General features: G+C 46.1%; 1 protein-coding gene across 1 annotated transcript in view; it reads left to right on the forward strand.

The window, feature by feature from the left end:
• The window catches only part of LOC137306759 (complexin-1), a 243,151-nt gene that overhangs the window by 199,489 nt on the left and 23,952 nt on the right, over nucleotides 1–19,710 (forward strand). Inside the window, exon 3 of the mRNA XM_067976165.1 lies at nucleotides 1,336–1,511. Within this exon, the coding sequence (XP_067832266.1) occupies nucleotides 1,336–1,511 (176 nt within the window). The remainder of the gene's footprint in view (nucleotides 1–1,335; nucleotides 1,512–19,710) is intronic.

Raw genomic sequence — 19,710 nt, forward strand, 5'->3', positions numbered from 1 at the left:
AATTGAGGTCAAAGATCAGCCATGATCTGATTGAATGGCGGAGCAGGGTCGAGGGGCCGAATGGCCTACTCCTGCTCCTATTTCTTATGTTCTCCCTCTGCTCCAGAGAAACTTGCAAAGTAATTCCATAAAGGGAGGGGTGGTGCTGAATGGAGAAGTAGCAGGAAGTTTCTCAATGCGCTGTACTGGTATTAACCAGTTCATCTTCAAAGTCCCCCTTCACAAATGTAGGGGTTCCTAATCTTTGGCTTTTCCTAATTCGAACCTAAATTCCCTGACCTTATTTAAGTTGAATGTTTCCTTAAAAGGAGAGAGTGTAGACTTGTTACAGAGCGAATGGAAACTCTGTGAATTTCTCCGTAGTTGAATTTGGAGCACGGCAATGGGCTTTAACACTCAACTGACCCAAAAAAAACAAAGGATAATGAGTGCTAACAAAATGAGGCTAACCAGCATCGTTGTGGAACAGGCTCAAGGATTGAATGGCCTGCTCCTGTTCGTTGCTGAACAGGCTCGAGGATTGAATGGCCTGCTCCTGTTCCTATCACTGATAAAACCTCCAACTTCTCTTTTTCTGCTCCCTCCATGGGCTCAGACCCAATGAATTTCTCCTGGGGAAGGGAGTGGGTATTTTCTCCTCTCTCGCATTGCTCAGCATTATTGAAGGCAATCTGTACCAAGAAAGAGAACAACAATATACTTTAAATTGGAGTATTTGTAGCATATTCAGCATAAGGATGCAACAAACTTTGAATAACCCCTGTAAATTTTGTAATGGAGGAAGTGTTTCGGATGTACTGCAACCAGTGAGTCCCTTCCTCAATTCCTCCTATGTTCATATCTCAATGTCTGAAGAATTACACCTGTCTCTAGGCCCATTTATAATGAGCTCTGAAATGCAGCACTGTTGTGACTCCTCACACTGCTACTTTTTATTAAATCAAAAACTCCTTCACATATCCTCCTAGACACATTGAACCCCAGAAATTGGTCGGAGTGATTCCCTGATCCAATGCTCCTCACCAAGTGTTGAGTTCTCAGGACGCGGGGACCAATGTCAGACACTTACAGAGCCCGCCAAAGATCGCTGCCATTGAAATTAAGGGGAGGAAAATCAAAGGGTCGTGTAATTTTCATTCAGAGCTCTGCCCCGGCAACGCTAAACGCCCAGGAGATAAAGAAGTAAATGTACCGCAGTGTAAAGTGGGATTTAGAGCTGAACATATGCAGTATGGGACATTGTAGTGATGCTCAGATTGGGCTATATCTTTAGGATAAAACTCCCTGTTAAATAATCACCAAACTCTGGTCACCACATTCGTATCTTAATTTTAGGGGCCACCAAAGACATGGGAAAAATGTTGGGTGGTGATGAAGAGAAGGATCCAGATGCCGAGAAAAAAGAGGAGGAAAGACTAGAAGCCATCCGACAAGAAGAAGAAGAACGTGCGGGAAAATACGCAAAATTGGAGGCTGAACGGGAAATAATGCGACAAGGAATCCGCGATAAGGTAGGGAGTTACAGATGGAAAAATCAGTAACAACTAATGTGACCATTGGAAACTGTGCTCGATTGTGTGATTCAGCGACATGTGGGGAAAGTAAATTGGTGGTAGTTCTCTGGTGGTAGTTCTCTGGTGGTAGTTCTCTGGTGGTAGTTCTCTGGTGGTAGTTCTCTGGTGGTAGTTCTCTGGTGGTAGTTCTCTGGTGGTAGTTCTCTGGTGGTAGTTCTCTGGTGGTAGTTCTCTGGTGGTAGTTCTCTGGTGGTAGTTCTCTGGTGGTAGTTCTCTGGTGGTAGTTCTCTGGTGGTAGTTCTCTGGTGGTAGTTCTCTGGTGGTAGTTCTCTGGTGGTAGTTCTCTGGTGGTAGTTCTCTGGTGGTAGTTCTCTGGTGGTAGTTCTCTGGTGGTAGTTCTCTGGTGGTAGTTCTCTGGTGGTAGTTCTCTGGTGGTAGTTCTCTGGTGGTAGTTCTCTTCATCCAACCCCTGGAATTGCACTGATTATTAACAGTACCTTGGGCTGAGTTAGACCGGTGGAGGTGATCAGGAGCAGGATGATAATTAAGGCTCTGCTTTTCTCACAGACCCCAATATCTCGGGCGCTAAATTGGGCCGTGAAGCGCCCGTTGTTTCAGTGCTACGCAACCTCTCCGACATCCAAGATGGCGTCTTGGATGCGCACGCACGTTTCCAGCGTGAAGTACGCCAGACGCCATCTTGGTATAGGAGTTAGCGCAGGCGCAGATAACGAACGCTGGAATCATGTAAAGTAGGGAGAGAATGGCTTCAATCAGTGTACAACGCTGATTTAAAGTGATAGACACCATTTTGGGACTTACCGCTCAACTCAATGCATGGTCTTAACCCCAACCATCTGAACGTGTCTTAGAGTGCCTGGAGGACCCCCCAACCAGTGCTATTTAAAGGGGCCATGCAGGATTTACAGGTTAGTGGCTGGATTATTGCTTCTGGCTACCAAGACATTTGTAACTGTTTTTAGAGATCTCCTAGACTTGAATACTGGGATGCGGGGACATAGCCTAACATTTAGAGTCAGGACATGCAGGAGTGAAGTTAGAAAATGCTTCTACACGCAAAGGGTGGGAGACGCTTGGAGTGCTCTTCTACAGACGGCAGTTGATGCTAGCTCACTTGTGAAAGTTAATTCTGAGATTGATAGATTTCTCTGAACCAAGGGTATTAAGGGATATGGGGCTAAGGCGGGTATATGGAGTTAGGTCACAGGTCCACCATGATCTCATTGAATGGCGGAACAGGCTCGAGGGGCTAAATGCCACGGCCACTTGCTGCCTCTTGATATGCGCCACCTTCTCCTGCAAGAAAGCACGACATGTGTCTGGGTGATGTGCCTGTCATGGTTGAATAGCTGCCAGTGTGAGTTGTGGGTGGGCGGCTTGAAACAGTGGTAATGTGTGAGGGTGAGAGGAAGCATCTGATTGGAAGAGTTGATTACTGATGGAGAGAGTTTATTGGTGTGTGGGTGATGGGGGTGTAGTGTGTGGAGCAGTTGGTCGGAGATGCCACTTGACAGTTGACCTCACTCACCTTGACCACTCATGTCAAAGCATTGAGCTTCTTCCTGCACTGCATCCATCTTCATGATGCTGTGAGCCTGGCATTGACTTCGTCCCCCACTGCCTCCCACTGCCTTTTGGGAATATGTCTGGAGGGCCTCTTGTTCCCCCCCCACCCCCCCTGTGGATATAGGATGCCCCTCCTTCTGTCCACCTCTTGCACCAAGGTCTCTAGTGCATCAGCAGAGAACCTTGGTGCACGCACTCTCGCAGGCCTGGTACAAACTCAGATCAGCAGATTGGTGAGGTCTGGTGTGCAGATTGGAGGATGTGGGATTTAGTAGTGCGCAACCTTTATTTAATGTTTTAACATAACTCAACAGTTTGTAAACACAGGGATGGGACCTGTATCTGTGTTTTACGTGTGCGATGTCTGATCTCTGTTCAGACTCCGTACAGACAGTATTCAGCAAATAACAGGTACCAGCTACCTTTAAGAGATTTCTAACAGACAGCCTGCCTTTAAGAGATTGGAGCTCCCCCCTGCATGTGAATTGCATGGAATTCTCGTTCACGCTGATTCCCAGCGCGGATCGCAGGGAAGTCCTCAGGCCTGACCAAAGTCTCGTCCTGCCTGCTCAGGGGTCACTGGTCGCGGGGTAATAGGGCATCGCGCTACCCCCGCCCAATAACAGGCCCTATCCAAATTTTCCCCCATTGATTTTTAAATCTCCTGTGACGTTGCATGTGATAACTCAGAGAATATGGGCACTCTCTGGGGTCTTCTTGGTGCTTGTTCTCTCTGTCTCTCCTTGTCTGCTACTTTCTACAGACCAAGAGCTGGAAAGTGGGATTAGGCCGGATAGCTCTTTCTCGGCCGGCACAGACACGATGGGCCGAATGGCTTCCTTCTGTGCAATAAATTTCAATGATTCTAAGATTGTCTTTCCTCAATATATGGTGTGTGATGTGACAGTGTTGAGTGTATGCCTGTGTGTGAGAGAGTGAGGACAGGGACTGGGACAGGGCTGGACTTCACTGTGTGGCGAGTCCTCACTCTTCACTCACCCTGACTCGCTCTCTATAGTCTCAGTACTGACAGTATGACGGCTGCCTCCTCAAAATCACTCAAGGTCTAAAAATCGAGAGACCTTCAACCTGTCCGTTTCTACGACCAATGCTACGTGCTGACTTATCCTGCAAGCACAAAAATAATGAAGACAAGTTGGAAGTGTCAGAGTTCACACAATGAAGCCCCACCCACATTCCCAGTGTGTGTAAATAAATGAGGCGCATTATGCTGCGGGTTTTGTTGGAAGAATTTTTCACGGCAATCTTTAAAAATTTAAGTGAGACAAGATTTCCAGTTGTAATTTGCAGCTGGGAAGTGTTCTGCTACAGGACATGTTCAATAATTAGTACAAGAGCTGTACACTTGGCTGGCTGCTTTGCATGAACTTACATTGAACCATAGAAGTTTATAGCACAGAAGAAAGCCATTCGTCCCATTATATCTGTGCTGGCTCTTTCTTGATTGATTCCTGGGATGAGAGGGTTGTCCTATGAGGAGAGATTGAGTAGAATGGGCCTATACTCTCTGGAGTTTAGAAGTATGAGAGGTGATCTCATTGAAACATATAAGATACTGAGGGGGGTTTGACAGGATAGATGCTGAGAGATTGTTTCCCCTGACTGGAGAGTTAGAACTAGAGGGCGTAGTCTCAGGATGAGGGGTTGGCCATTTAAGACTGAGATGAGGAGGAATTTCTTCACTCGGAGGGTGGTGAATATTTGGAATTCTCTACCCCAGAGGGCTATGGATGCTGAGTCGTTGAGTATATTCAAGGCTGAGATAGATTTTTGGACTCTAGGGGAATCAAGGAATATGGGAATCGGGCGGAAAGTTCAGTTGAGGCCAAAGATCAGCCGTGATCATTGAACGACGGAGCAGGCTCAAGGGTCCATGTGGCCAACTCCTGCTCCTACTCCTATTTCTTGTGTTCTTGTGTTCTTAGACCAATCGAATGCAAATCGCCCCCACCCTACTCTCCCTCCATTGCCTTGTACCTTCCTCGCTTCAAATGTTTTTCTACTCATCCCTTAAAAGATGCAATGGTCTCTGCCTCAAGTACTCCCTGGGGCAAAGCATTTAATGTTCCATTAACTCTGTATCTAGTCCTTTCTCCTGGTCTGTCTCCTCACTCAGACAATGCCTGAATATCAGCCAACCTAATATGGCATCAGGTGTATTTCAGGCCCCCGTTGGGGTGTGAAAAACATCATAGGAACAGGAGTAGGCCATTCAGCCCCTCGTGCCTGCTCCGCCATTTGATAAGATCATGCCTGATCTGTGATCTAACTCCATATACCTGCCTTTGGCCCATATCCCTTAATACAGTACCAGGAAATTGGTATTTTTTGCCCCCATTCTGGGCCTGAAAATCGGGTGCAACCAGATCCAATTTTCCCCCTGAGAATCTTTAATTAAGGATGAAATTACCCACACGGATTTCAAAAGGGACGATTGTGCTCAACAAACCTCACAGATTGTTTTGAGGAGGAAACAGACATGGTAGATGGGAGAAGTGCAGAGGATATTGTGTACATGGACTTTACACAGGACATTGCTAGAAAGATTAAGGGGCATGGAATTAGGGGGAGGATAGCAAACTGGATTAAAAATTGGTTCGAAGGGAGAAATCAGAGTGGGAATTAAGGACAGTTTCTCAGGGTGATGGGTAGTGGTGTCCCATTGGGTTCTGTTCTGGGGCCATTTCTGTTCACTGTGTATATCAATGATTTGGATGTAGGGCTAGAGAGAGTGGTGTCGAAATTTGCAGATGTTACTAAAATAGGAGGTACAGAAAATTCTTTAAACGACCATAGGAATCTGCAAAGGGATATTGATAAGATGGGGGGATGGGCTAATAATTGGTCGATAGAATTCAATGTCAGTGAGTGTGAAGTGATGTATTTTGGTAACAAAATACCAGCAGCAATGATACTGTGAATGGCAGTAGGCTCAGTGATGTAGAAGAGCAGAGGGATTTGGTGGGGGGACAGGTTCACAGGACATTAAAGGCAGCTCCTCACGATAAGGCTGAATAAAAAAAGTTAATGAATTCTAGGTTGCATCACGAGGTATAGAATATAAAAGCCCAGAGGTAATAATGAACCTGTATAAAACCTAAATAAGACCTCAGTTAGAGGACTGTTTGCAGTAGTTGAGGGTTTAGAATGAGGGGCCATAGATAGAAGATTAAATGTAAGCGATTTAGAACAGAGGGCAGGAGAAACAGGGAGTTGTGAGGCTGTGGAATTCACTTCCAGAGTTAGTGATTGAGGCAGAGACTACGTCAATATTCAAGATTCGACTGGATAGGTGGATGAAGGAAAATGGGATAATAGGGAACAGGGAGGGTTAATGTGATTGGAATTATTTGCTTGTGTGGAGGGTATGGACTGATTGGGCCGAATGGCCTGTTTCCATGTATTTCTATGTATAATTTGTTTTTTTTAAAGAAACCAAATTAAAATGAAAAATAAAACTGCCTTTCTGTCTTTCTCTCCCTCCCGCTCACTCCTCTCTACCTCTGTCTCATGGGTGTTAGAAATTAAAAGCTCTGTCACCAGGTGCCAGCAAATAGCATTGACCATTTCTGAGAATAAAACTCAGGTGGAGATAATTAGTTGGCTTCAGAATTCAGCTGGTGTTTTTTGTTTGAAAATTGAAATAACATCAAATGAAGATAAGCACTTTCTCTCTGACCCCACTCTCTCTCTCTCTCTCTGACCCCACTCTCTCTCTGTCTGACCCCACTCTCTCTCTCTGACCCCACTCTCTCTCTGTCTGACCCCACTCTCTCTCTCTGACCCCACTCTCTCTCTCTCTGACCCCACTCTCTCTCTCTCTCTCTGACCCCACTCTCTCTCTGTCTGACCCCACTCTCTCTCTCTGACCCCACTCTCTCTCTCTCTGACCCCACTCTCTCTCTCTCTCTCTGACCCCACTCTCTCTCTGTCTGACCCCACTCTCTCTCTCTGACCCCACTCTCTCTCTGTCTGACCCCACTCTCTCTCTCTGACCCCACTCTCTCTCTCTCTGACCCCACTCTCTCTCTCTCTGACCCCACTCTCTCTCTGTCTGACCCCACTCTCTCTCTCTGACCCCACTCTCTCTCTCTCTCTAACCCCACTCTCTCTCTCTCTGACCCCACTCTCTCTCTCTAACCCCACTCTCTCTCTCTCTCTCTCTGACCCCACTCTCTCTCTCTCTCTCTGACCCCACTCTCTCTCTCTCTCTCTGACCCCACTCTCTCTCTCTCTCTCTCTGACCCCACTCTCTCTCTCAGCCTCACTTTAAAGTTACACGTCTTAAAGTTTATAGAACACAAAAGAAAACAGAAGTTACATCAGGTGTGTCAGCTGAACACTATCATTTTCTCTCTGTGTCTCCCACACACTCACTCACTCACTCACTCAAACACAGACGGACTCACATTCACACTCATGCACTCACACTCACACATGCACAGCCTCTGTGTGTTTGTAAACACTCAATATAAATATTACCTCAGTAAAGCTTTTGAAATTTGTTCTCTTGTTTTTCAAAATTATTTGAAGAAAAGTTATTGGGCAGAAAATGCTGGGAGGTAAGGAAAAATATCCCATCTGTAGAGCTGACTGAATGGTAGGTACATCCTAGGAAATTAGGTACACTGCATTTACCCAGGCTGAACAATCCAAATTCAGCTCCCAAACTCACAGCTCTGGACAAAATATGAAATCAAGCCCCAGGCTTTTGGCAGAGGCCATTGAGTTAAACCTTTAATGACGACATTGCAAGACACAAAAGGCAATTCATTGGATAAATTTAATCATGTTGTTGTGAAATATGTAATTTTGTGACTTTTAAAAAATGTTGTTTGAACTCTTATTTTGGACATTAGAAATTCAGTTACTGAAAAAAAATTGGCAGAAAAAAAATTCTTCAGAAAGCATTTTAACCGATTTATGGGAACCCGGTGTCCAGAAGTCAGAATCCCAGGATAATATACATTATAAAATAGCTTCGATTGTGTGTCACACAGTGTAATACCCTTAACACTGAAAATACCAGCACAGTAGTACCTACATGCGTAACAGATACCGTGGGTCATTCTAATGAGTTTTCACTGAAACGTCTGCCTCATATACAATAAATAAATAGATAGATAGATAGAGGGCAGTGGAGTTTCAGCAGTTCTGAAACATCCATATATTTGGTTTGCTGCAGGAGGGTTGTTCCTGCCCTCTGTAAACTTCAGCTCATCCAAAACTCTGCTGCCCGTGTCCTAACTCACACCAAGTCCCGTTCACCCATCACTCCCTGTGCTCGCTGATCTACATTGGCTCCCTCAATTTTAAAATTCTCTTCCTCATGTTCAAATCCCTATACGGCCCCACCCCTCCTCTAACCTCCTCCAGCCCTACAACCCTCCGAGATCTCAGCGCTCCTCCAATTCTGGCCTCCTGCGCATCCCCGCTTTTAATAGCTCCATTATTGGTGGCCATGCTTTCATCTGGAATTCCCTCCTTAACCCTCTCTCTCTCTCTCTCTCTCCTCCTTTAAGACGCTCCTTAAAACCAGCCTCTTGGACCAAGCTTTTGGTCACCTGTCCGAATATCTCTTTATGTGGCTCAGTATCAAATTCTGTTTGATAACAATTCCGTGAAGTGCCTTGGGATATTATACTACGTTAAAGGTGCTATATAAATGCAGGTGGTTGTTGTGTTTTTTCCTTAATCACATGTATAACACTTTTAGAGGTTGTTCCAGGCATGAAGATTGATAAACTGCTTGTTGTGTTTGGAGGAGGGAACACAGAAACTGTTTCTGCCTCTGCTGACAGACTGCTCTCTGGTCTCCTTCAGCGACCTGCTCCCTCCTCCCTGGGAGTGTCACATTGTAAAATGTTTCAGGCACAAACAGGAGAGAGAAGTAAAAATAGGAAAGTAAGAAGGGGGAAGAGAAAAATGGCAGGTAATAAGAGAGGAAGAAATAAAGGGGGAAGTGAAAAGAGAGGAAAGAGAGAGAATTAAAGGAGCAGAGATAACTTGAGATGCAGCGGTGAAAGAGGAGAGAAAAAAAGAAACAATAATGCAGGAGGAGAAAGAGACAGATGAAGGAGAGAGTGATGCAAGAAAGTGAGACAGGGAGAGATAGAAGTGAAGGAGATAGAGATGGAAAGAGGGAGAAAGAGAAATATAGCTGAGCTTAATTCTCTAAGAGTTGGAACATAATGCTAGTTTCAGGAGGTGCGAGTGAAACGTGTGTGAATTGAAGGTATATTTTTTTAAATATTCGTTTAAGGGATGTGGGCGTCGCTGGCGAGGCCGGCATTTATTGCCCATCCCTAATTGCCCTTGAGAAGGTGGTGGTGAGCCGCCTTCTTGAACCGCTGCAGTCCGTGTGGTGAAGGTTCTCCCACAGTGCTGTTAGGAAGGGAGTTCCAGGATTTTGACCCAGCGACAATGAAGGAACAGCGATATATTTCCAAGTCAGGATGGTGTGTGACTTGGAGGGGAACGTGCAGGTGGTGTTGTTCCCATGTACTTGCTGCTCTTGTCCTTCTAGGTGGTAGAGGTCGCGGGTTTGGGAGGTGCTGTCGAAGAAGCCTTGGCGAGTTGCTGCAGTGCATCCTGTGGATGGTACACACTGCAGCCACAATGCGCCAGTGGTGAAGGGAGTGAATGTTTAGGGTGGTGGATGGGGTGCCAATCATGCGGGCTGCTTTGTCCTGGATGGTGTCGAGCTTCTTGAGTGTTGTTGGAGCTGCACTCATCCAAGCAAATGGAGAGTATTCCATCACACTCCTGACTTGTGCCTTGTAGATGGTGGAAAGGCTTTGGGGAGTCCGGAGGTGAGTCACTCACTGCAGAATACCCAGCCTCTGACCTGCCCTTGTAGCCACAGTATTTATATGGCTGGTGAGTTAGTTTCTGGTCAATGGTGACCCCCAGGATGTTGATGGTGGGGGATTCGGCAATGGTAATGCCGTTGAATGTCAAGGGGAGGTGGTTAGACTCTCTCTTGTTGGAGATGGTCATTGCCTGGCACTTGTCTGGCGCGAATGTTACTTGCCACTTATCAGCCCAAGCCTGGATGTTGTCCAGGTCTTGCTGCATGCGGGCTCGGACTGCTTCATTATTTGAGGGGTTGCGAATGGAACTGAACACTGTGCAATCATCAGCGAACATCCCCATTTCTGACCTTATGATGGAAGGAAGGTCATTGATGAAGCAGCTGAAGATGGTTGGGCTGAGGACACTGCCTTGAGGAACTCCTGCAGCAATGTCCTGGGGCTGAGATGATTGGCCTCCAACAACCACTACCATCTTCCTTTGTGCTAGGTATGACTCCAGCCACTGGAGAGTTTTCCCCCTGATTCCCATTGACTTCAATTTTACTCGGGCTCCTTGGTGCCACACTCGGTCAAATGCTGCCTTGATGTCAAGGGCAGTCACTCTCACCTCACCTCTGGAATTCAGCTCTTTTTTCCATGTTTGGAGCCGAGTGGTCCTGGCGGAACTGAAACTGAGCATTGGTGAGCAGGTTATTGGTGAGTAAGTGCCGTTTGATAGCACTGTCGATGACACCTTCCATCAGTTTTCCAATACTGTCACGGACAGATGCATCTGTGACAGGTAGATTGGTGAGGACGAGGTCTTGTAGGTCTTTAAAATGCCTTTAATCTGAATTGTTGATCAAACTGTGCATTATCTGCAGTCATCTCCAGTTACCCATCAGTTTTCTCCTATTGCACCTTCCACCTCTATAGAGACAGCCAAAGCAAGATCCAAGTTAACAGAAGTGCCATAAAGATTTTGATAGTCACCCATCCTACTGCTGATTATCAACACTAAAATATCCAGCCATGCAGAGCCAAAGAATTCAAAACAAATTTAATGAGCAAAGTATCGAGTTAAGGAATAAAAGATGCTCCTGTCTTTTTAATGATGTCCATTGATCCTAATTCTTAGCTGGGTGCAGAAGCCAATTGTTGTTTCGATGTGGTGAGACTGCCCGGAGTGAGATAACTTTAAGTGAACTCTCCTGAATGAGAAAAAAATACATTAAATTCAGACACATTTGAAATCTTGTCATGTTAAACAGAATTCATGGCAGCTTGAACAAGGTTCTGTAAATTTGCAGTCATCATTTCTGCTTCGATTACATTTGGTATAAAGTGGGACTGTCACATGGTTATCAGAGTTCACTGTAAAACTCCCCTCTAGGGTTAATTAGTCATTTATTCAACCTATTAATGAAATGAGCTCAGAATGGGGGCTGCTGATTGGACCAGCACCATTTTCACACAGTTTTCCCATCTCAGGACATGAGATAAATCGGCACCAACTCATCAATTCGATTAATTTCATTGACACATCACTAAAATGGAAAAAAGAATCTTGAGTCCCAATTTTAACCAAACCTGCCCGACAGGAACAGGGAGAGTTCGGATCCGACCCCCCACCCCCCCGCTCCCGATTTACACCCACCCCGATTTTAACCTAACCTGCCCGACAGGAACAGGGAGAGTTCAATTTACACCCACCCTGATTTTACGCTCCACTGACTTCAAATCGACGCGTAGAATTGGACGGGTGTAAATCGGGGGGTCAGATCTGAACTCATCCCATTCCCACCGGACGGGTTAGGTTAAAATCGAGGCTACGATTTCTTTACAATGCTTTTTCCATTTGAAATAAACTGGTAACCAATGAACAGCAAGCAGTGGGTGCCATAGACTGGAGATGCCGCTACTGCCCAGTGCACTCACCATATTAATGTAAACACAGTAACAACATACACTGCGACAGAAAGAGACCACAGCTAAGATAAAGAGAATGATGTCATAAATAATAAATCTGCTGGATTTATTTCAAAGTCGACAGGCAAATGATTTGAATATTAGGCCAAGGGTAAGAATTGCTGTGTACAATTAATTCAATGCCATTAGATACTTATTTCTGTGACAGATTGATGAATGTCCCATTCCCTTCATGGCTGTTTCTAAATGTTCTATTTTTTATGCATGAAGTGCTTTTAAAAACTGCAGCAAGGTCCCTGTGGCCTCGGTACAGACATATGTGTAGAGACCTGACAATGAAACTGAACACGTCATTGGCCAAAATCCATCGGGGACTTCATTCCTTCATCTGAACAGAGAGCAGCTTCTGTATCAGACCGGAATTTTCCAAAACCATTCTCCGTCTCAGCTGAAGGACATTGAAAGTTCTCTACAGGTGTTTTCACCTAATTCTATTCAATGTCATTCCAACTATGTTTTTCTTTTATTCGTTCGTGGGATGTGGGCGTCGCTGGCGAGGCCGGCATTTATTGCCCATCCCTAATTGCCCTTGAGAAGGTGGTGGTGAGCCGCCTTCTTGAACCGCTGCAGTCCGTGTGGTGAAGGTTCTCCCACAGTGCTGTTAGGAAGGGAGTTCCAGGATTTTGACCCAGCGACAATGAAGGAACGGCGATATATTTCCAAGTCGGGATGGTGTGTGACTTGGAGGGGAATGTGCAGGTGGTGTTGTTCCCATGTGCCTGCTGCTCTTGTCCTTCTAGGTGGTAGAGGTCGCGGGTTTGAGAGGTACTGTTGAAGAAGCCTTGGCGAGTTGCTGCAGTGCATCCTGTGGATGGTACACACTGCAACCACTGTGCGCCGGTGGTGAATGGAGTGAATGTTTAGGGTGGTGGATGGGGTGCCAATCAAGCGGGCTGCTTTGTCCTGGATGGTGTCGAGCTTCTTGAGTGTTGTTGGAGCTGCACTCATCCAGGCAAGTGTTGTGTAGTTATAATTAGAAACACACTTTGAAAAGCAGTAACTGGGCACTGATAGAAAGACTCTCGCCTCAGGGCCAGTACATTGTAGGATTGAGTTCATAATCTAGGCCATAGCTGAGGGAGTGCTGCATTGTTGGGAGTATCATCCTTTGAATGAGACATTAGAACGAGGCCCCGTCATTCTGTTCAGGTGGACGTTAAAGTTCCCATGACACTATTTTAAGAAGAGCGGAGAGTTTATTTGGCATCCTGTCCAGTGTTTCTCCATCAATTAATGCCTTTAAAAACCGATTAACTCTCATCCGAGTGCAGGACTCACATCGACATCATTGCTGCATTTACCGACACAACAATCACTGCAATTCATAGAATCATAGAATGATACAGCACAGAAGGAGGCCATTTGGCCCATCGTGCCTGTGCCAGCTCTTTGAAAGAGCTATCCAATTAGTACCATTCCCCTGCTCTTTCTCTGTAGCCCTGCAAAATTTTCCCCTTCAATTATTTATCCAATCGCCTTTTGAAAGTTACAATTGAATCTGCTTCCACCGTCCTTCCAGGCAGCGCATTCCAGATCAGAACAACTCACTGTGTAAATAAATTCTCCTCATGTCCCCTCTGGTTCTTTTGCCAATTGTCTTAAATTTGTGTCCTCAGGTTACTGACCATTCTGAGTAGTTCATCTTGTGAGGCACTTTGAGCTGTTTTGATGTGCTAAGTAGTTACTTAAATGAGGGTATCATTATTTTTTTTTTATTCGTTCATGGGATGTGGGCGTCGCTGGCGAGGCCGGCATTTATTGCCCATCCCTAATTGCCCTCTAGAAGGTGGTGGTGAGCCGCCTTCTTGAACCGCTGCAGTCCGTGTGGTGACGGTTCTCCCATAGTGCTGTTAGGAAGGGAGTTCCAGGATTTTGACCCAGCGACGATGAAGGAACGGCGATATATTTCCAAGTCGGGATGGTGTGTGACTTGGAGGGGAATGTGCAGGTGGTGTTGTTCCCATGTGCCTGCTGCTCTTGTCCTTCTAGGTGGTAGAGGTCGCTGGTTTGGGAGGTACTGTCGAAGAAGCCTTGGCGAGTTGCTGCAGTGCATCCTGTGGATGGTACACACTGCAACCACAATGCGCCAGTGGTGAAGGGAGTGAATGTTTAGGGTGGTGGATGGGGTGCCCATCAAGCAGGCTGCTTTCTCCTGGATGGTGTCGAGCTTCTTGAGTGTTGTTGGAGCTGCACTCATTCAGGCAAGTGGAGAGTATTTCATCAAACTCCTGACTTGTGCCTTGCAGATGGTGGAAAGGCTTTGGGGAGTCCGGAGGTGAGTCACTCGCCGCAGAATACCCAGCCTCTGACCTGCTCTTGTAGCCACAGTATTTATGTGGCTGGTCCAGTTACGTTCCTGGTCAATGGTGACCCCCAGGATGTTGATGGTGGGGGATTCGGTGATGGTAATGCCGTTGAATGTCAAGGGGAGGTGGTTAGACTCTCTCTTGTTGGAGATGGTCATTGCCTGGCACTTATCTGGCACGAATGTTACTTGCCACTTATCAGCCCAAGCCTGGATGTTGTCCAGGTCTTGCTGCATGTGGGCTTGGACTGCTTTATTATCCGAGGGGTTGCGAATGGAACTGAACACTGTGCAATCATCAGCGAACACCCCCATTTCTGACCTTATGATGGAGGAAAGGTCATTGATGAAGCAGCTGAAAGATGGTTGGGCCTAGGACACTGCCCTGAGGAACTCCTGCAGCAATGTCCTGGGGCTGAGATGATTGTCCTCCAACAACCACTACCATCTTCCTTTGTGCTTGGTATGACTCCAGCCACTGGAGAGTTTTCCCCCTGATTCCCATTGACTTCAATTTTACTCGGGCTCCTTGGTGCCACACTCGGTCAAATGCTGCCTTGATGTCAAGGGCAGTCACTCTCACCTCACCTCTGGAATTCAGCTCTTTTGTCCATGTTTGGACCAAGGCTGTAATGAGGTCTGGAGCCGAGTGGTCCTGGGGGAACTGAAACTGAGCATTGGTGAGCAGGTTATTGGTGAGTAAGTGCCGCTTGATAGCACTGTCGACGACACCTTCCATCACTTTGCTGATGATTGAGAGTAGACTGATGGGGCGTAATTGGTCGGATTGGGTTTGTCCTGCTTTTTGTGAACAGGACATACCTGGGCAATTTTCCACATTGTCGGGTAGATGCCAGTGTTACCAGTTAGCATATACTGGAGTGCAATGTTTCAAACTCAGCCATTTCCGAGGGAAAGTCAGTTAGTGGAGATATTTATGGTGGGGAGGAAGCACTGGCAAAAAGGGGGTAGATTCTGACCCTTGCGGGGGTTGTCTGGATGAGCCTGCTGGCCAGCTGCCCATTCCAGCGGCCTAGAGGCTCCCGTCATTTTGATGCTCCGGCGAGCAGCAGGGAAGCCAAACCGGGTGTCCCGAGGCAGCTCGCCAGATAGAATACTGAAAGATAAGTTGTAGTTGGGTTCGAGGAGGGTTGGGGTCCAGGCATCAACAGCCCAGTCACTTACCTTTAGAGGGCCCCCTCTCTTCCATCGGCCATGGAACTGATCGGAGCCTGCAGTACACAGAGAACTTTTCCTAATGTCCTGGCCACCATTTATCTCTCAACCAACACCACCAAAATCAAATCAACTGGATTATTTATTTTATTCCTGTTTGTGGGAGCTTGCTGTGCACAAATTGGCTGCTGCGTTTCCTACATAACAATGGTGACTACACTTCAAAAGTAATTAATTGGCTGTATAGCTCTTTGAGATGCTCTAATAATGTGATCAGGCGTGAGATAAATTAGCTTCTTTCTTTACTAGCCATGAGCCCCGGAGAAGATTTTGACTTTATTCTCGCCCCTTGATGTTCACCCACTCAATGATGTGAATGATTTACTCCTCGAATGGGGTCAAGGGCTCAAACTACTTAAGAATCCCACCAGTCCAGCACTGCTTCCATTAGTAATAAGTCATCTTGTCCTGCAAGCACATCAACAGTACTCAAATATCGCAGGTACATAGAGCTGTTGGCCGTGTCATACAGCTGTTGGCCGTGTCGTGCAGCTGTTGACCGTGTCATGCAGCTGTTGGCCATGTCATGCAGCTGTTGATGTGGATGCAGCTGTTTGCCGTGTCATGCAGCTGTTGGCCGTGTCATGCAGCTGTTGACCATGTCATGCAGCTGTTGACCGTGTCATGCTGCTATTGGCCGTGTCATGCAGCTGTTGACCGTGTCATGCAGCTGTTGGCTGTGTCATGCAGCTGTTGACCATGTCATGCAGCTGTTGACCATGTCATGCAGCTGTTGGCCATGTCATGCAGCTGTTGACATGCTACAAGCTGGGCAGGTATCTCCCAGAGGGAGACTAGGTTGACTTGCAAGTGCTCCTTGTGCAAACCTACTTTAAAACTTGTTGCTGTGTGCACAGATTGGTATAAACACTGCTCAGTGTGAGTTTACACATCCCAACAACAACAACTCCCATTTATACAGTGCCTTTAACATAGTAAAACGTCCCAAGGCGCTTCAGAGGAGCGATTATCAAACAAAATTTGACAGCGAGCTACACAAGGCGATATTAGGACAGGTGACCAAAAGCTCAGTCAAAGAGGTAGGTTTTAAGGAGCGTCTTAAAGAGGAGAGAGAGGCGGAGAGACGAAGAGGTTTGGGGAGGGAATTCCAGAGCTTGGGGCCCAGGCAGCTGAAGGCACGGCCAACAATGATGGGGCGATGGAAATCGGGGATGGACAAGAGGCCAGAATTGGAGGAGCGCAGAGATCTGGGAGGGTTGAAGGGCTGGAGGAGGTTACAGAGATAGGGAGGGGCGAGGTCATGGAGGGATTTGAAAACAAGGATGAGAATTTTAAAATCGAGGCGTTGCTGGACTGGGAACCACTGTAGGTCGGCGAGCACAGGGGGTGATGGGTGAACGGGACTTGGTGGTAGAGTTACCACAGGACTCATTCGGCAATTGAGAGCTCCTATTGAGGAAGCCACATTGGGAAATGCAGCCTTCAGTTGCATGATTTTAGGTCTTAATGGGTGGAAATCCCAGACTGCAGGCTTAAGATCTGCAAGCAGCAATCCTCACTGGGAACATTTGATCACGGAATCATTATCCAGAACTACCCCTATTCACACCAAGCAGTCATTGCTGTGGTTCTCTCAGGCCAGTATTGCACTCCTCTCTTAAATGATTCATGAGACAAAGATTAAGTGCTGACATCCTTGCATGTGTACGTGTGACAGTAGTTTGTCACTGATGATGCTACCTCTCCCTAGCAGATTCCTTTAGCTCTGAAAGCTTTCTTATATCACTCCAAGTCCAAGTCCTGTCGTTCTGCTCTGTCTGGAAGCCTCTGCTGTAATGGAAAATTAATCCCCCAACCCCTCGCTATTGCAGGTTTTACATCACTACTTGGTGCTGGCTGGAATTATTGGGGCCAAAGTTCAATGTCACTGCACCAGTTTTAATGCAGAGAATGGGTACAATGATGACGAATTTAGCAGAGCGATGGTCTGCGCCCGTTTTGAGCGCGTGTTCAGGCCGCCACTAAATTTGTCGGCGTTTTTCTATTGAAATGTGGGTCCTGCACCTATCTTCAGGGAATCTGTTGAGATTAGTTGTTGATAATAGCAGAGGGACCTTTAATGCTTTTATAGCACAGTCCTTTATCCAGTGTGTTTTAAATGGGTTAATCCCTCCACTTAAAATGCAGACGGTACAATGAGATGCGAATGTGTTAAGCCTTTCTCTTGCTAATATTGCTATCAGTAAAGATTTGCATTTTACCCAACTGCAGCTCATTGCTCTCCCCTGTGAACAGACCTTCTCATTACTCTGTTCACCTCATGGCCCTGAGCTTCAGGTGAATGATAGCAGAGGCAGTCAATGTTTGGGGTGATTTATGTAATTAGTCTCAATAAACAAGATCGCCTTCTCAGAATTATAGTGAATAGGGATTGAGAGAAAATGGTGTAAACAAGAATTATAATGATCTGGTTCTCAGGCATTCAATAAACTGTTGTTAATGGGTTGTGTATAATTCCAAACTGATCATCTAGTAAATATAATTATTGGTGCGTGTGACAGGGAACATGAGCTCACTGTCAGTGAATGCAATGCTTTGCTCCAAGCCGTGTGATTCTTGTGAATCTGATGGTGTTGCCTCCTGTAATATTCTTTGATTGATTTGGTCTCAGTTCTTTCTTTTTGAGGACAAGATATTTTCCATTAATGTTATTTTTTCAGCCCCTGGACTTCCCCTGTATGGACCAGCCCATCCCTACACCTCCCTCACTGCTGCTCTGAAACTGGCCACCGAGAGATAACAATTTCTCTTTCCTTCTTATGGCCAAGCACACGTGTCTCTGACTTAACGCGTCCCCACAATGCCTCAACGTTGCTAAGTGCCACCGCGCTGATAATATGTCGTTATAAATGGGAAAGAGAACTGTGACCAAATGTCACTGCACAGTAACATGAAAGGAACAACAGCAGACTTCAAACTCTCAGTCATTTTAAGTTATATTTTATGAAATTATACCAGTCGATCTCCCCTGGGGTTACACACGGGCAGTCAAGACTTCAGGTGAAGTGGGGTCAGATGGTGGGTGATATTTGGACCCAGACATGCAGACATATGCATTTTAAAATCAAATTCTGTTACTAGTTTTATATTTTCACTTTAAATTCCTCTGTCTACATTTATAATGGGAGCTGCCTATGTAAACTCATCACACAGTACTTACCCCCTCCCACCAGTGGAGGTGCTGCACAGGGAGGGAGTAGGGTGCTATTACGATAGTTTCCATTAAAAATGCAGACATAGGAATTCACAATGGAGTGCGCATGGACATACAGGTGTTGAATTTCCTCAAGGATTCCACCAGACTCCCAGCAGAACTCCAGCATAAGTCCAGCAGAACCCCAGCATAAGTCCAGCAGAACCCCAGCATAAGTCCAGCAGAATTCCAGCATAAGTCCAGGAGAACTCCAGCAGAACTCCAGCATAATTCCAGCATAAGTCCAGCAGAACTCCAGCAGCATTCCAACATAAGTCCAGCAGAACTCCAGCATAAGTCCAGCAGAACTCCAGCAGAACCCACTGGGAGATGGCAGGGACCCAGCTGCACCTCATCCTTCATTTCTAAGATTTCCCAGCCAGCCATGTAAGGGACAGAATCTTCGCCCACCTCTTATGCCTAAGATTTTAATATATAGATTCATCCAGAACCAAGTTTGCAGGCGAGCAGAAGAAAACATGATCATTAATTAGGAAAATCTGTTGCAGTTGTTAGGCAGTTTCAAATCTCAGTTGAGGTTGGGATTTAAATGCAGCCTTCACTGAAGAGTTAATGCTGCATAAAATCTTTATCCCTAGTGACATATTCTGTCATAGCAACTAGGTATATGAAGGCATCAATCAGTGATCTCAGTCCCAATCGGCACCCACTCACGGTCGGGGAATTGGGGCTACAATGCTGTTGTCTTATCACTTCTTGTAAACATGGCTTCCCTGCGGTGAGAATGGAATTGTGGAATGAGCCCTAATATGTGAATCAGATCATTTAGCCTCGAAACAGAAAAGCAAATACACATCCAACATTCAACTCAAGTGTATTTATTTCTCATTCATTTTGGTAAAGTTGTGTATCAAGCTCAAAATGTCCTCTCTAGTGTGCCCCAGCACTCCATCTTTGCTCATCTTCTATTAGTCGCTTAAAAGCTGCTCTTTGACAACATCATCTGTAAGGAAGGAGTCAGCTCCCACACATACACCCAACTCCATCTCTCCAACACCCAACTCCATCTCTCCAACACCCAACTCCATC

Source organism: Heptranchias perlo, chromosome 1 (assembly GCF_035084215.1).
Source record: "Heptranchias perlo isolate sHepPer1 chromosome 1, sHepPer1.hap1, whole genome shotgun sequence".
Taxonomy (NCBI): Eukaryota; Metazoa; Chordata; class Chondrichthyes; order Hexanchiformes; family Hexanchidae; genus Heptranchias; species Heptranchias perlo.